The 17,631-nt window shown below is 43.6% G+C and overlaps 1 protein-coding gene across 1 annotated transcript in view; it reads left to right on the top strand.

The window, feature by feature from the left end:
* Nucleotides 1–4,219: 4,219 nt before the first annotated feature.
* The window catches only part of chtf18 (CTF18, chromosome transmission fidelity factor 18 homolog (S. cerevisiae)), a 31,078-nt gene continuing 17,666 nt past the window's right edge, over nt 4,220–17,631 (top strand). Inside the window, exons 1-17 of the mRNA XM_061232757.1 lie at nt 4,220–4,467; nt 4,719–4,949; nt 5,052–5,175; nt 5,271–5,460; nt 5,569–5,661; nt 5,776–5,828; nt 5,919–6,060; nt 6,148–6,363; nt 7,490–7,587; nt 8,529–8,652; nt 8,772–8,920; nt 9,463–9,556; nt 9,966–10,064; nt 10,494–10,624; nt 11,119–11,245; nt 11,464–11,688; nt 15,789–15,938. Of these exons, the coding sequence (XP_061088741.1) occupies nt 4,380–4,467; nt 4,719–4,949; nt 5,052–5,175; nt 5,271–5,460; nt 5,569–5,661; nt 5,776–5,828; nt 5,919–6,060; nt 6,148–6,363; nt 7,490–7,587; nt 8,529–8,652; nt 8,772–8,920; nt 9,463–9,556; nt 9,966–10,064; nt 10,494–10,624; nt 11,119–11,245; nt 11,464–11,688; nt 15,789–15,938 (2,334 nt within the window). The 5' untranslated portion in view covers nt 4,220–4,379. The remainder of the gene's footprint in view (nt 4,468–4,718; nt 4,950–5,051; nt 5,176–5,270; nt 5,461–5,568; nt 5,662–5,775; nt 5,829–5,918; nt 6,061–6,147; nt 6,364–7,489; nt 7,588–8,528; nt 8,653–8,771; nt 8,921–9,462; nt 9,557–9,965; nt 10,065–10,493; nt 10,625–11,118; nt 11,246–11,463; nt 11,689–15,788; nt 15,939–17,631) is intronic.

Here is a 17,631-nt window from a genome sequence, read left to right as displayed (position 1 = left end):
AGGGGAATCTAAACACGGAAGTGGGCTGGGCTTTTGGAAAGGGCTCGATGTAATTTTGAGACACGTGTAACGACACTGTCAGATGCTTTCACTACATTGTATGAGGTCAATGTCTATTTTAGGCAGAATAATAGAGATTGTAACAGAAAAGCGAAGTCCTCTCGGTGTTCATTTTGTACAACCTTTAAATGTGACCCCTGCCCTCGTCACCATACTGGAAATACGACATTGTTCAATTATGTATAGGGAATATTAATTATAGCAAAAGCAGTGTGGTTTCATGGCTGCACCATTATTGAACGTGCAAGTGCAGAACTATTAGTTTAACACTGTGAAGAGATTTGATAGGCTATTTTTATAGCAGGGATCAAGGAGCTGTCCTGTATTAAAATAATTAATGAAAATCAAGTCAAGATATGTTTAACTTCTAACTTGAGCAATTAAGTGACATGTTTCTTATTCTTTTTTTGTTGCTCCATTGAGAATGGTTAAGTTGTAGGCTACAAGTCCAGTCAGTGCCTCCACTCAAAAGTTGCTGTCATGTCTTCAAAAGATAACGTAAACTCGAAATGGTCGCTTCCACCAGAAGTTAACGTCCGTTCAATGGTAGTTTTTCTCCTGAGGAATGTGGTTTATGATTATGGTTGCTTATTGACTATCTTAGACACCAAAACACTTTGATTGATTGGACCAATAATTATAGAGAGAACGGCAAATAGGCTAACTGCATAACGTCCCCGTGTTCGGAGGACAGCTTTTTAGCTCACGATGGTCCGAACACTGCTGTATAAGTGTCCGGTTCGTAATCTCTTGTTGGCAACAGCTTCCCCACCACAATGTCACAGTGGAGCACTATTACCATGTCACTGCATGCTGAAATGGATCGTGTATGTGACTCATACCAAGTTTTTATGAAAACAGAAGGAATTATACTTTACACACACACAAAAACCAAAGCTGATATAGAAGTATTTTTTTTTGTTATTCATCATGAAAGCTGCACTGTTCGGAACATGGTGAGTTTACGTTAGGTCTACACACTTTAATTAAGCCTCCCCCTTATAGGGGTGGCTTATAGGCCCAATAGTTGTTGGGCCCAATAGTTGTTGGGTTTCTTTATACATTGATTTCCTATGCGTCATCAGACGTATACCCACTAGTCCAAAACCAATGTAAAAATGTTTAATTGTTTTTTTCTTCTGACCGGTTAATTTTGTGGCAATGGAATCTCAGAAACCGCAAGGCCCTGGAACTAGTCTTTGTACATCAGAGACAAAAACACGATAACTTCAGAACTATATATCAGATCAGGATGAACAAAGTCAACTTGAAGCTTGACTCAACTGACATTTTTCTCAAATGACAATTATATAGGTCAGATGTCATATGGCCAATTGAAAAAGGCACTTTTTTGGTTGACAATTGTCTATACTGTGTGTCATTGTTCATCAGAGGTGTATATTTACTGAAGTAGTGCAACATCTATTTGTTTTGTGATAGCAAAAGCGGCCATCTTAGAAAACAAGTTTATTTTTGCTGATACACTCACTGAGAACTTTATTAGGAACATTTTTACTTTATTACACCTACTTATTCATGCAATTATCTAATCAGCCAATGGGGTGGCAGCAGTGCAATCATGTAGATACATGTCAGGAGCTTCAGTTGACGATCGATCCCGGGTATAGCTACTATAACGTACAGCGGTACATGACTGGGACTCCTTGTGGTACATTGATTGTCTCCTGCTTAGTCTAATAAACTGTAAGTCTCTTTGGATAAAAGTGTATGTCACAATGACATGTAATGTAATCAGAATGGAGGAAAAAATCTGACCATGGAATGATTGTTGCTGGCAGATAGGGTGGTTTGAGTATCTCAGAAACTGCTGATCTCTTGGGATTTTCATGCACACTAGTGTCTAGAGTTTGCAAACAGAAATAGTTCTGCAGACAGAAATGAGGACGTCATAGGAGATTGGCCAGACAACTGACAGGAAGGTGAAAGTAAGATAAATAACCACACATTCTGTATGTGTGCAGAAGAGCATCTCTGAACACACAACGCTTCATAACGCTAAGTGGATAGGTTACAGCAGTAGAAGTCTAAAAAATAAGTCTAATAAATACCTAATAAAGTGCTCGGTGAGTGTATATCTGATTGGGACAAACAAGCTTGACACTGGGCACATATCTCTCAATGACAACTATATAGGTCAGAGGTCAAGGTCATATGCATACATTCAAAAAGGGGTACAACAAAAATCGGAACATTTTGGGGCTAAAATTGTCTATATATACTTATTATTAAATCTATGTTGTAGCGCAAGTTGGAGAAATGCATATAGCCTGGTTATTCCATCTGAACAGAGCATACTTTCAAGATGGATTTCAGCTTAACAGCCAAGCATAATTTACCCATCTCAGTGTCCCAACATATCTGCCAATTTACAAGGCATAGCTCTCATGTGGTGATTCATGGTCTGCAATATAAAAGGGACTATTGAAATTGGAATTGCAGTGCATTGGGAAGATAAACAAACCAAAGCAGTGGAATGACAGGCAGGTGGAGGCTTTTTTCCTGATTGCTCAGCGATCGGAATTTCTACTTTTACATTGATTCTGAAACTACCAAGTGCCTATAGTACCTACAAATACTGTATTTGCAAGGCATGACACTGAAGCAAGAACCACCACAGGCCACTCAATGGCAAAACTATACCATGCACTTCTTCCTTCACAATTGTGCCTTACTATTTCACTACCACGTCTTCTTTTGAAGTGTACATGCCCTGCAAGTATTACTTACAATAAAGTAGAAAATAACAGCCACAAATAATATAAGACAAAGATTTGTATGCAAATTACAGGCACGGATATCTAACATTGCCTTCATCTAACAATTGATAACCCTTCATTATCAATTATTCACAAGTGAGAAGGGGATGAGATGTTTTTTTTGTTTTTTTTCTGAAACACTTCACTGAATAGTTCACTTAATCAGTATTGATATTATTATTAGTATTGATATTTTTGTAGGCTTTCCTACAAAAACGAAGCTATCTTGCCATTTAGAAGATTGAACTAGAATGAACAAGAATAGACAATCATGCACAAACACAAATAAATCTCACTTGCACAGGTTGTAGCTGACATCTCCCTGATGACAATGGCTTCCAGGTTTTTTCCAGATTTGGGGACCAAAAATGTATGAAACAGTAATTAATTTTGGTTACTTAAAGGCAAATGTTTTTGAAGCTTGAAATGCAGTGAAATATATTTGGTTTGATACCTACTGTAACTAGTCCGCAAGCGCACAAAACACCTGACTGAAATGTTATTGACAAATTAATCACAGCCAAACTAAATGTGAATCATCTTGTACTGTGTAGCGTTAGTGTGTCAGCTGTCAGGTCTGATTGCATTGCTCTTGTTATAATGTTTTGAATAGCATAGTTTTTAATTGACTGAATAAACTGCATTTAAGTGTTGTTATATATGTTCTCATCTCTGACAACTGTACGATAGCAAAATAATTTCCTGACAGATTAATGCATTCATTCATTAGTAATGTATTTATCCATACGATGTTGTGGAATTACTTAATAGATACATTATTTAGGCTAATGCATAGTCCTATTTATTGAATATTACTCTTGCCATATCCTCATTTGTAACCACCAAATTGACCTTAATGGCATATTTTGATGTGTTACTTAGAAAGAATGTTGTTTAACCTTAATTATTTATTGAATCAAATTAGATTACAAATAGCCTTGTGTTATGGTGACCATGATGTAACTACATACATTAAAATGCCCTACTTTCAATGGCATTTTCTCTTTTTATATTTGTTTAAATATTTTCATTTATCACAAACGTAATGCAAAATAATGCTATTTTGGAATTTAGGAGAACCGAGTCACAGTTAATTAAACAATTTCAATTATATATGCAGAAACACCCATCATATGTCAAAATGATCGGTCGTCACTAGAAGGCCACGCGATGGTGACCCAAAGAATCCAGCCTTAGACTCATTGAAAAGAACCGGAATGCCCATCACTAAATTATACGACGTTGACAATGCCGTACACTTATAGACAGCAGCACTACCCAATAATACCACATCAACCACAGAGCGCTCCCTATGAGAAGGCCACATGGGTGGGCCTAAATCAGCTCAACATGACCCGGAAATATTTTGCCGTACACAAATATTTTGCGCGAAATGCAAGTTAGCTTGCTGCTGATCAGCGACTGTGGATACAGTTGAAATGGTGTAAGTTAGCTAGCGAAAATTTCAAAAACAAATTCTGGAAATAAGACACATAAATAAAAGCATACGAGGTACTGACAACAAGTCTGCCTATTGCAAGAATGGACGAATATGATCAAATGTATGGTATTGAAGATGAATTTGAGCAGCAGTTCGCGGACGAGCTTGAAGTCATGGCTGAGATTGACTGTAAGTTTGGTATCGACTCACAAACGTTGGCATGCAGACATATTGTCAGGCAAGCCACATTTTAAATTAGTTACTTGTGGCTCAACCATGCCTGAAGTTGCCTTTCCACCGCAGACTATTTCAGTCTGGCTGATGGTAAAGCGTTTTGCTAACTTAGTTGTCTATCGATGTAATAAAGCTGTCGTCATGCCTCCAGTAGAAATCGTGTGTTATGTATCGTCATTGCCTTGTTTCTGCACATTTCACTGCAGACGAGCCTCCTAGGCAAACCAAGGTGTCCGAGTTCAGGAACCAGAAGCCACTGTCATTTGAAGATGCTATCGCCTCTGGGGACCTTATCCTAAGAAAACATGGTGCAGTCGGCCTTCCAGGATCCTCTGCTTCTCAACAAAACACTGTTCCTAAGCCCGCCAGCCCGTTACCTGCCGCTCAGAATGGCAGTGAGCTTCCGGAGTATCTGCTGGACAGTGATGCCCTTCATAGTGAGTTAATTGAAATTGCCCCTCAGCCTGTTCAACTGTAGGAATGATAATGTTGTATAAGTGTTGCACGTCACTGATGGGGCATTTATTGTCTCTCCATAGGTCCAAAATCAAAAAGACCTAGGCAGGATGTGGCCAAAAAGCTTCAATTTGGCTTGTCAGATGGCGGACATGACATTACTCCTCCATCCTCCCCAGAAGACTACAGCAGGTCGGCAAGCAACAGGTAGAGACTGAACAACTAACCTGAAAATGGTGCTACAGTCTGTCTGCATTTTATAAAATTGGCACTCTGTGACGGTCTCTTCTACTGTCTCCAAGTGTTCAAGCTGTGCCTGCCAGCACCCTGGACATGAGTGGGCTGGGAGAACTACAGACCTCTCCCAGGAGAAGCTACGCAGCAGCAGCGCATGTGCTGCGGAGACCCCCTGCTTCCGGAGACTACATCTCAGTCACAGACTCTTCTGGGAATAGGGTCTACCTGGCCAAGAAGGAGGAGAGCACAATGAGCGTACGTTTGGCGAGAGCAGGATCCACAATGCAGGATATGCTACTGTCCAATTGTCTTCCCTTCCACAGCAGTGTGTGTATGTGTAGTTATATTTCTGTCTCTCTGCAGGCTGCGGACAGCAGGGCACTGCGGAACTCTCACTATTCCCTGGGCCTACTGTCTGTGCCCATTGAGGTGCTAATGGAGCAGGTGGCAGAGAAGGTAGAGCTCTCCTACAATGTAGACACAAATACACACACAACGCCACGCATGCACACATACACACACATGCAGAGATGTGAATATTGATGCATTTAGCTGGGTTTTGTTTAACAGCGTCATCGGCAGGTGGTAGAGGAATCACAGAGGCTGAGTGAGATGCTAAACAGGTACTTTTTTCACATTTTCCAGAACATTTCAAACACATATCAAATAGACTGAGCTTGTAAGTAGACCCTGATTGCATACTTTACCCAAAGTCATATAGATCAGGAGTTTGGGGAGTTGGACGGTGGAGAACCAGAAGAAGACCAGGAGGATGAAGACCAGAATGGCACTGCCTCACGGCTCTGGGTGGACAGGTTCTCTCCCAGACACTACACCGAGCTGCTCAGTGACGACGTGAGTTGGCGGGACAGTCTACTAGCTGTGCCCTTTGCGTGAACATCGCAGGGCGGCTCTTTCTAACCCCAGTTTGTCTATCCGCAGTTCACCAACCGCTGCTTGCTGAAGTGGCTGAAGCTCTGGGACACTGTGGTGTTTGGCCGGGAGAAAACCGCCAAGAAGCCAAAACCGCCACCGCCGGACAACAAGCTGTCCTTCCAGCAGAAGGACCAGCAGAACTCACGCTTCAAGACCAAAACCCAGATCACTGAGGAGATCCTGGAAGCTGAGCTGGATCAGTACCAAAGGCCAAAGTACAAGGTGTGTCATTGTAGAGATTATTTAAGCTGAAGAGAATTAATACAAAAACAAAAAATGTCTGAAGAAAGATACAAGGCGTAAAGAGCTTGCCCAAGCTTGCCAGAGAAACACAGCTGAAACTTGCCTCTTCAGCACATATACGGTAAATGATTACTTATAATGTTTGGACTTTATAAGTACTTTCAGTTGAAGCTCTCATTCTCATGCCTTGTGTGTTCCGTGTGTTCTAACTGCCAGTGCATAATTTGCCATAACATCCCTCAGGGTTGGTGATGTTTATTTGGCAAATTACTCTCTGCCTCATTGTGCAGCACCAGCGCTTCTGATTGATTAGGTACCTGCAGGCTAGACACATAAGTAGTGCGGTGCTCTGGCGAGGTGAGCGTGCAGTTCAGCAGATTGACTCCTCAGTGAGAAGAGACAGGGTAGCTACACTTATTTCGGAGGATGTCTACGGAGGATGTTTATGCTCGCTCCAAAAGGTATAGGACAGATGGCATGGGCCTACAGACAAAAGATCAAGTTGCATTTACAAAGATGTTAAAAACACTCAAGACACTCAAGAGAGACTTTACAACCATATACAAATTTCCTGAGCTACCTGGGGGATCGATTCCCCACCTTGGTACTTTCAGCACTTTTATCACATCTTTTTCTGTTACTTTCTTTGAGCAAAAGGTAGATGAACTGTCTGCTCTCCTTACAAAAACACTGCAAGGTGATTGCATATCTGTCCCCATCATGCTCATGTTTGGCATTCTGTGTAGCAGTGTTTTGTTGCTATACTCTTTAAACTGAAAAACTGTAATCACTGGCTTGGCGTACATAACCTGGATGATTGGATTAGAACAGAGCTGAATGAGATCCACTCAACTTACCATCATATATTTACCACTTTGTCTTTTATATTGTAGCTTGTACACGTGTTTTGTCTTTTGTAATGTAGTTTGTTGTACATTGTTAAACGTTGTTTGTTTTGTCTTTTGCTGTGACTGAGGGGGGTGCAAGCAGTGATGCACAGAAAATGTCTGTATAACAGACAATAAAGACCTAATTGTCCACATAGAACATTTCCGTTAGGAGTTATGACAGGCATTTTTAAATGCTGCTTGTTGTGCATTTTCAGGTGGCACTGCTCTCAGGACCCCCTGGACTGGGCAAGACCACTCTTGCACACATAATTGCAAGGCATGCTGGGTACAATGTGGTGGAGATGAATGCCAGGTGTGCTTTTTTTGCGTTTATTTGTTAATTTTTTGTAATCAAATTTTGAGAATATATCTATTATGTAACATCAGCGTTTGCATGCAAGTACTGTTGCTTTTAGTTTTGATTAATTGTTCCATTACTTACCTTAAAATTGGGGCTACTTTGGCATCATGGTAATATTATTCCCATCTGTTGGAGGTGCATAAACCTAAGGCCCTGTAGCCAGTCAACCAATTTATGAAGTGTTCCGCCTTGCCGATCCCTGTAATTGTTTCAACAGAGATGTCTTCAGTAGTGCTCAGCTGTGGATAACTCTTTCAGATCATATTAGGCTGACAAGGAGATCTCAAGAACAAGTGAAAGTAATCTTTTCTGCTAATTGAATCTCAGAGATCCACTTTAAATCACACGTCAAAATAGGAATTGATGCATGTGTAATGTTAATGCAGTACCGCGGCGTTTGAGACATTGAAGTAGTCAAGCATTGTTCAGGTGCAGATCTCATTATTCTAAAGAAGTTAATGACCCAACTAATGGAATAATCATTGTAATTCAAAAAACCATTCCGTGTAACTTGCTGTTAAGGGAACAGCATGTTATCAGAAACACTTGGAATATATGGGCCATAGTAATGTGTCATGGTATGTATAACATTATCGTATAACATTTGTATTTTAATGCTCTTAATTGAAGAGTGCATTATAATTAAATAGTTGTTTTAAACGGAAACATAACATGCTTGCCATGTAGTCATACAAAAGACATTGTAGAGTGATAGGACTACTCGTATAAAATAATAAGTGTCAATGTTCCTGGTCTGAATCTGTGCTGGATTTTGATGAAAATGTAGCAGCCTGGTGTAGAGGCATGTCAGTTGACTTTGCACTGTCTGGGGAATTTGTAGGGTGGGAACACTAAAATGAATATTTGCCCAAGCTCCCGTCTGTGTCCCACAGTGACGACCGCAGCGCTGAGCTCTTTCAGAAGCGTATTGACACGGCCACGCAGATGAAGTCCGTGCTGGGAGCCAATGAGAAGCCCAACTGCTTGGTGATCGATGAGATTGACGGCGCGCCCACTGTGAGTCACGGGGAAATTCAATCTCCGTTCCCCATATCTTCACTGTGCTGCGTTTCCTGCTATTTCTCTATTTCATCTGCTCCCTGTTACTCTCTCTCTTTCTCTCCCTATTGACCAAGGCGGCCATTAACGTGCTGCTGGCTAATCTGAACCGAAAGGAGAGCCGCGAGGCGGACTCGGAGACGGCGGGAATCGCCGCACTGAAGAAGAAGAAGAAGAAGACCCAGTCGGTGCTGCTGAGACCCATCATCTGCATCTGCAATGACCTGTAGGTGGCGCCGTGAGCCTGAAAGAGTCTGCTGGGAGCGTAATGCGGTCATGTGTCTGAATCGGCCTGCAGAGTCACCTGGGATTATTCCGGGAGAAAATAAAAGGCAGGGGAAGTGTTTTGTTGGAAGTGCTGAATGGTTATAAATCATCCCTGTCGGGGCCTTGTCCTGGACGTGGGCTCGCCTCATCCTGCTGAACATTATCTCTGGCATTTGTTTTCATCTACCTAATTACTTTAATTGCAGACTTTTCCCCTCTGTTTGAATGTATTAAATAAAATTGTCAAGTTAAAAACCGATTTAATCCAAATTTAGTGTTCTATTTTGTCTTCTCACATACAAAGTGAAGCCTTTTTTGGTCAATTTGCAAATGCCTTCTGCCTGAACTATTTAAATGATGGGAAATTAGCTTCTGTGCGTCAGTCATAGCTGTCCTTTTACAGAGCAGTGGCAGAAAGTTTTGGTATAGAGGCACATATACGGAGCGTGCGTGCTATGATGTTAGCGTGGAGGTTTAGCTCTGACTCTGTGTGTCGGGCAGGTATGTCCCCGCTCTGAGGCAGCTGCGCCAGCAGGCCTTCATTCTCACCTTTCCCCCGACACAACCCTCCCGCCTGGTCCAGAGACTCGCCGAGGTAAATAACACACACACTCAGAGCCTGACTTAGGAATGGCAGCGTGATGGGAAGCCACGGCTGACATCACGTACTGTACTTAGCAGGAGAGCGGTTGGCTCTCTCCTGAATCGTTAGTGGAGGCTGTGGCAGTGAGAGGCGAATGCTGATCCACACTGCGGAGAAAAAAGCAACTATATATAAAAAGAACGTTACATGACCAAATGTATCTCTGAACAGCACCCACGTTTCTGTGTGCGTGTTTCTGTGACTGTACATTGTGGACTCCTTGTGCATACAGGGAGAGCCCTACCCTCTCTGCCACCTGCTCCATTTCCATTTCTCACAATTTCTCTCTCTCTCTCTCCCCTCCCCTCCTCCCCCCCCCCCCGCCTCTCTCGCACTCACCCTCATCTGTCCTGGATATAAGATCTCCAGGTGTCAGGACATGAAGGTGGACACGGGGGCCCTGATGGCCCTCTGTGAGAAGACGGACAACGACATCCGTTCCTGCATCAACACGCTGCAGGTGGGGCTCCTCCCTCACCCTCAGCCCCCAAGCTGCAGCCTGATAGGACAGTAGGATAGCCCCCCCCCCCCCCCCTTTTCTCTGTGGGGCTGTTCCACATTTTCTCCCAACTCTCCTCCCCTGACTTCTCCTTCTCCCTCAATCCCTCAAAGGGCTTTCTCCTGGCAAAAAAGGTTAATTGAATAGTGGCCTTTTAGTCTTTCATTTGCCGGAGGGCAGCTGATGTTTAAATTTAATACACACGCTCGTCTTGTCCGCCAAGCTCAGTAAAAACGGAAAGGACGATCACCCAGCAACAGAGGAATTAACCACCGTGCATTCTAAATTAGTGCCGGTAAAGAAGGGGGCGAGGAGAGACTCAGTCTCCCAGGTGTGTGTGTGGCCGCGCCAGTCGCCTAACGCTCACGTGTGTGTTCAAACTGCACGCAGTTCCTGCACGGCCGTGGTCAGAGGCAGCTGGATCAGCGCTTGGTGCAGTCCATGACCATCGGCCAGAAGGACCAGAACAAAGGCCTGTTCTCCGTGTGGCAGGAGATCTTCCAGCTGCCCAGAGTCAAGAGGTATGTGACCCACAGGAGCCTGCAGTTGGCACAGCACACATCACACGTGCCTGTAAGTGTAGAGGTCCCTCGCCTGCAACTGGATCACCATTACTGTACAAGAGCTATGAGGTCACTGCGTTGTGTCAGACTATTACTGTACAAGAGCTATGAGGTCACTGCGTTGTGTCAGACTATTACTGTACAAGAGCTATGAGGTCACTGCATTGTGTTAAACCATTCTGCACTCCTCCTGTCTTCCCATCTGCCACTTAATATTAGAAGTTACACATTGGACATCCTGGCCTGTTTGTCATTGACTGAATCTTATTGATCTGTTGTTAGAGCATCAATCGTTTGAAGGTACATGATTTTTCTTTTTCTACCTAAGACTCTCTCTCACAGATGAGTGAACTTCATGAACAAATTTCTCTTGAATCCTGGTGGGCCTATTTGCTGCTAATGCTGAAAGCGCGTTGGTTGCGAGTGAAAGGCAAGACTGCGTTGTGTTGCAGGAAGCGTGTGGGTGAGGACCTCTTCACAGGCATGGATCACGGTGTCCAGGCCAACACAACAGCGCACAGGCTGCAGCACATCCTGCTCCTGGTCTCCTCCAGTGGAGAACACGAGAAGCTCGCACAGGTACGGCTGGCTTGCTTTCCCCTCACACACCATCCCTGCATTACTGTGATCCTCTCTGCGTCTCCTCTGCTCGGTGGCCTCCTTCACGCACTCCTTCCACTCCTCCTCCCTTTCTCTGTTCTCTTTTCTCGTCCCGGCTTCCTCTCTACATCCTTGCCGTATGACCCGTCTCCCGTTTTATCCTCCTCTCTCACTCCCTCCATTTTTCCCCTGTACAGGGGCTGTACGATAACTTTCTCAGCATGAAGCTGAAGGACCCCAGCCTGAGGGGTGTGTGCTTGGCCCTGGAGTGGCTGGGCTTCTCAGACATCCTCGGTGAGACCATGATGCACGGCCAGAACTTCTCTCTCATGAGATACCTGCCCTTCCTGCCAGCCGCCTTCCACCTCCTGTTTGCTGCCACCAGCATTCCCCGTATCAGCTACCCAAACAGCCAGTATGAGGTGAGAGGGCCGGGGTTAAGCCTGCCTTTACTGGGAGTTGCTGGGCCACTGGCTGCCATTTTGCACAACCGATTTGAGCCAAGTGGTGCCTTTAAGGATTTGCATGTCTAACAGTGTACTCCATGTAATACCTATCACTACAAAAACAGTTTAGGCATGTTAGAGAAGAAATTAAAACATTTACAATAACAAGATAACACTTAAAAAAGAGCAGTCTGCCCTCCCTTCATTTTTTTGCTTTACAAAAACAGGTAGACATAATTACAAAAAAAATGTGTGTTCACGCTGAGAATAGCATAATAAATGCGCTATGCAAATAGGAACAATGGTATTTTTTAGAAACGACAGTGCAGATGTAGGCCTCCTTTTCATCCTTATATACAAGCACTGCCAGTGTGTCTTCTGCTTCAATTTGCTTTGATTATACAGCTTACCCATCTATTATGTCTGAATTATAGTAGGATTTAGAAAAATTAGCTTCATGCAATTAACTCTGCGTGAGTAGAATGGCTTTTATGATAAATCGGTACACATTATCGCATTATATCTCTCATAATTATTCTGTAATTAGCTGACTATTGATTCTAGCATCAGGTCGCACATTGCCATCAAAAGGAGCGTTTCTTATAGTTTTGATGGGTTTCACACCCCCAGATCACAACAATACCACACCAGCGGGCTCTGCCTGGCTCAGATGGTTGGGTGTGATGGTTAGATGTGTTATTTTATTTCTTAAAACAGGAATGGGGAATTATTTGATTCTTGAAACCCCCAAATGCAGAGACACTCATGAATCGGCCCCACTGTCTTTCCAGCAGCGCTTCAAGGCCAGGTATAATTACTCTGGGAGGGTGGGATTCAGTTGGCGGGGATGATCGTGTCTCATTGCTCACTACTGATCAGTCGTTAAGTGTCTTGCTCTGCTTGTTAAGTGTCTTCCTTCGTATCACGTCTGTGTGAGCTCGGCTTGCGGACTGCGGTGTGAAAGGCTGTGCATGGATGGATGAGCGTACAGGCTTTGTGTGTTTCCCAAAACGATAGTGAAAGTTGAGTTAATGAGCACTGATGAATGATTGGTCATTCCAAATTGGGGAAAAAGATGGGAAAATAATTCTGCCTTTATTGTGACATCAATCACAATAGTCTTGGCCTCCTCAAGATGTGCCATCATATATGAGAACACACATTGGTGGGCCCTGTCTATGGGCACTTTCAGGTTTTTCAGTTACGCATCAAGGTGTATGGCGGTAGTTCTGGCTGGCCACTGCTGGGTAGGTGTCACCTCTAACTAAAGAAATCATGTTGTTAGCTCTGGAGTCTGAAGCTGTGTGCAAACCAGAGCTAACTGACCGAGCCATGTCTGTCTCTGATCTCCCTCCTGCTACTCTGACTCACCCACACTCTTCTGCTCCATTGCCATGGTTACATCATCAGAAGATTTCTTTTCCATCTGTTCTTCAGTAGCTCACCACACCAGCGACGGTGCCAGAATAGGCTCTTTCATCAGAGCCAGGACGGATGACCGAAGCTCATTTTCTTGGAGGCTCGGTGTAAATTCCGAGTGACCTTTGGTGGTTGAAAGGTTCTTGGAGCTGTGTGCTTAAAAGGAAATGGTACCCCTGCCCTCTGCTCCCTTTGTCTAACCTCAGCACAACATGCTGCGTACTGTCGTACACATCAGACTCTGCATGTCTGTTGATAAGAGAATAATGTTCCCCCATCTGGTAGAGCAGCAACTGCTTATAATCATCGAAAGAGTTTCATTTTTTATTCATCTAGTAGCACTTTCTGACTTTGAGGGAAGATTTTTACCAGTATATCCTCAAAAGCAGTTTGCAAATATGTAAAAATAATGATTAATGCTATAATGGCCAGCGTCATCCATTTTGTTGCGTAGCTAAATGTCATGAAAATGAATAAGCTTCCCCTGTGTACACCTGGCTAGGGTGCATTTGAGTGAGTCAGTGTTAAGAATCATCAACTTGTGTTAAGAACCTCATTCGTATGGTTCCTGTCAGTCTCACTTCCAGCTACATGCACCAGCCTGATGTTAACATGTTGCCGTTAATGTGACTTTGTTTGTTGTCCTTTGTCCTTGAGCTAGAAATTCCCAGAGGCTGGCCAGCTAATTAATATGCATTCTCTGTCCCTCCTCTTTTGATTAAAGGGTAGATTAGACGTGCTTCACTTTGCAGTGCTTGTGGAACTTTAGACTTTGAAGAATAAACTTTAAAACAAAAAGTATTTCAGGATTTATTTTGACAGAGTCTGAGAAACTTGTTTGTTGTAAGACTTGTGACCTTGTTGTTGACGGTTAATATCTCGGTGTGTGATAATATTTGCTCAATGAATAACAGGGCAAAGTTCAAAAGGAGGTGCTATACATTTAGGTAGGTAGTTGGCTAGTCACACATGTTGCCTGTTTATCTTATATTTTTAGAAATATACAAATGTGCAAGGGGTCAGAGTTTTATAGAGCCCATGTATGACCGGGACCTGTGTATTACAGTATGAGTTCGGTTTTGCAATAGTGACCCTGTGCTACATATTAAAATTGATAACTTAGTCAAGTGTCAGTTTACTTTGACTATTATGTTAATCTCATTCACAATGGTGAGTAAGAGCTGTTTCAGAGCAGTCTGATGATCAGAGCATACATGGCAAATAGCTCTAAATTATGAGATACCACTAGTGGAATATCTGATTGTGCCACTAGCCGGCCTCCATCTGAACTCTACATAAGGAATAATCCACAACGAGGTGGTCATTAAATGGTTTTAAGGCATGTTATTATTATTTTTGGGCAATTCAAAATAAAACTTTAGGCTGGCACTAACTACTTCAAGCCGTTGGGGTGGCTGCTGTTTTAGCATGTTGCTATGGTTACATATGTTGGTTAAGTTCTGCTCAAAATAGAGAAGCTAGGCAGATGGCTAAGTCCGGTTTTGATTCTTTTTTATCTTGGTTAAATTCAAGGTTTTATAAACAAAGCTAAAATTGGTTTCTTATTCGCACTTCTTATTTGTGTTGCAACAGCATATTCACAATTTCACAGAAGTTTTTAAATGCCGAAATCGTCTCGGGCAACGCCTTAGACAACTATGTCACACAATTTAGCCTGTATTTTGTGCTGGTGATGGCTAGCCACTAAAGAAAAAGATTATAGCTTATTAAGAGTTGTCCATTTACAAACAACATACAAATAACATAGGGAGCTTACGGTTATTAGTGTCTCGATGTAACGCTACTGTACTCCTGTGTAAGTCATTCACAGTTCGACTATATCAAATGCCATTTCACATTTTTAAAATCCAAATAGCTTTATTGTCATGACAGTTATGGTCAATACAAAAAAAAAAAGGTTTTAACTCGTTTCACACTGATGTCTTTGGGTCTCTCCTTGCAGCATACCACAGGGAGCATATTCATTTAGACTGGTGATTAGGCTTGACCTGGACTACCTGACAAACGTTGAACAATTCTATGAATTTAATCACCACCTAGCATCCAATCAGAATTCACCAAGACTATGGTATAATGTGAAATAACCTTAGACAAGTCCTTAGACCTGAGCCTAAGGTCAGTCAAATGTGCTAATTGCTTGCTTTATAGAAGTGGTCCGTCACCTTCCCCATTATTGTTACTGGCCAGCGATCCCTGGCACTGCTCTGCCCTGGTCTAGCGCATCTGCAAAAGCTTCACTGAACTGTGACATGTTGCCAGCATAGTTTCCTTAATTGGATTGAATTGGCATGTTTATGCCTTGGGTCTTGATGTAGTGGTTTGACCAAGTATGGGGTTTCTTCTTCGTCCCTTGGAGCGGAGAGATCAGTGATGTCTTTGTATGGTCAGTGCAGTGCCTGTGTACATAGAACAGGCAGTTCAAAAGAGTTGAAGATTAAGAGAAACACAAAAGCACATCAAAGCCATGTGAGCCGAGACCTTTTTGTGTTTGAAAGTCCTCCTCGGGCTGGGTGCAGCTGCCGAGCCACCTGGGCGCCGGCATGGTAAACGCGGGACAGTCGGAGTATGTACGGCATTTTGGAGTCTCGCCCGACTCAGAGCTCACAGCTGTTCTCCCCTTTGCTCCCCCTGTGCAGGCCCTGACTCGGACGCAGCACACCAAGAACGTGCTGGTGGCCATGTTGGCGGAGATCCATCCCTCCATCCGGAGTCGAGTGGGCGTGCTCTGCCTCTCCCTGGACATCCTAGGCCTGCTGCTGGAGGTCATCTGCCCCAAACTACGGCCGGTATGCCCCGCCCAGGCCCTCGCCCCATTGTTCTTCCGGCCATCTGTCTGTCTGTCTGTCTGTCTGTCTGTCTGTCTGTCTGTCTGTCTGGATGTGATGTCTGCTTTTCCCATGGCCAAACTTTCAAATCTTTGGTATTGTTTTTGTGAAGAAAAAAGTGGTCAGATGTTCTTCTGGCCCATTCTATGATTTTGGTTGCTAATAAAAATTTGAATGGCTTACAACGAGTTAAATGACGAAGATATGGTACTCTAGTATAGAGTTATTCTCGTACTAAATATAATATCCTTATGAAAAGCATGAAAAGATCCTTATAAAAAGCACTCCAAATAGAAAATAAGTATTTCAAATAAGTGTCAGGCCGGCACTACTTTCTTAATAAGAATATTAAATATTAAATATATATATAAATATTAAAAATATTTTAGTTGAACACTTGTATAAATTGCATTAAAGAGTCATGGAAACGTGTCTTATACATGTGCAGGCTCTGAGTCCCTTACAGAAATTAATCATAGAGATGTGTCCTCCCTGTAGAATTTTATTTAGGCGATAGCACACATTTATGGTAGGCCTGTTGAGACCCAAATGCACACTCGTGGCGATATAGATTTCCATATTCTCAGATATGAAAATCTATTGAGGGCACTCGCAGGCCATTCCTCACAAAAACTAGGGCTGCTTGTATTAGCAGATACCAGAACACAGGTGGAGGAAATCTAATAATATCTTATAATCGGAACATATTTGTGAGTAATAAGAGACAGCAGTACCCCGACACTCAGTCCTGCACACCCAAGATAATCCGTTTTCCCATCAGCATGAGCAGGAGCAGAGCTGCGCAGCGACTGCAGGCTAACCTACATAGAAAATTTTTATTTTTTAATCACTTCTCCTCACGCCGTAATTGCAGAGCGCTTGTCGTTTTAATTACTTTTCGTGCTACTAAAAAGAGGCAGTTCCTTCAAATCGCCAATGTTTCGGGCCCACTCTTCTGGAAGGACGAGAGCGGAGTGAAGTTGGCGTTAAGTCGCGCCCTCTCTGAGCACTCATCCAAGGAGTTTGTGTGATTAGCCGTTTTTTTAAAGCCTTTGGCGTCAATCTCGCCGACTCCTGCGCTGCGCTCGTGATATTTCCCTGACTCCTCTCCCACAGGTTTGCATCTTACATAACTTGAGTCCTGTCACCGCTTCTCTATGTGGGCATTTCAGTGAGCTGCTCCAACCCTAACATTCACTCCCAGTCCTTAACAATTGAAACAAAAGGCAGAGGAGCCTCTTTTGAGATGGTGTGTGCCCAGGGGATTCGTTTAGGGTGGCGCTCGTGGGCTCCCTTTGCCGCCCGGTGGCCTGCACCCATGGCCCAAACGGCCTTCCTTCGGAGGAAGCAGGATAATGCAGCCAGCCCCCGTGCCCGTGGGTGAGTGCCTGCGCATCGTTCCGGTAAGCGGGGAGCGAGTCACCGCCTGGTTAGGCGCTGGTGCGTCAGGACCATTAGTTCCAGCCCTCTTCAGAGATCGAGGGAGATCCCATCCCTGAGTCTCTCCGCCGTACATGTTCTGCTGTTTGACCTCACCGTCCCTCGCTCCAGTCTGTGCGACGGCCTGAGTCTCGCCCTCTTCAGGCCCAGTATGGGCATGAGCTGGCTGAAGGGCCCTCCTGCATCCCCCACTCTAATCAGACCAGCTTTTGAA

Source organism: Conger conger, chromosome 2 (genome assembly GCF_963514075.1).
Source record: "Conger conger chromosome 2, fConCon1.1, whole genome shotgun sequence".
Lineage (NCBI taxonomy): Eukaryota > Metazoa > Chordata > Actinopteri > Anguilliformes > Congridae > Conger > Conger conger.
This window is presented reverse-complemented; position numbering and strand designations above follow the sequence as displayed.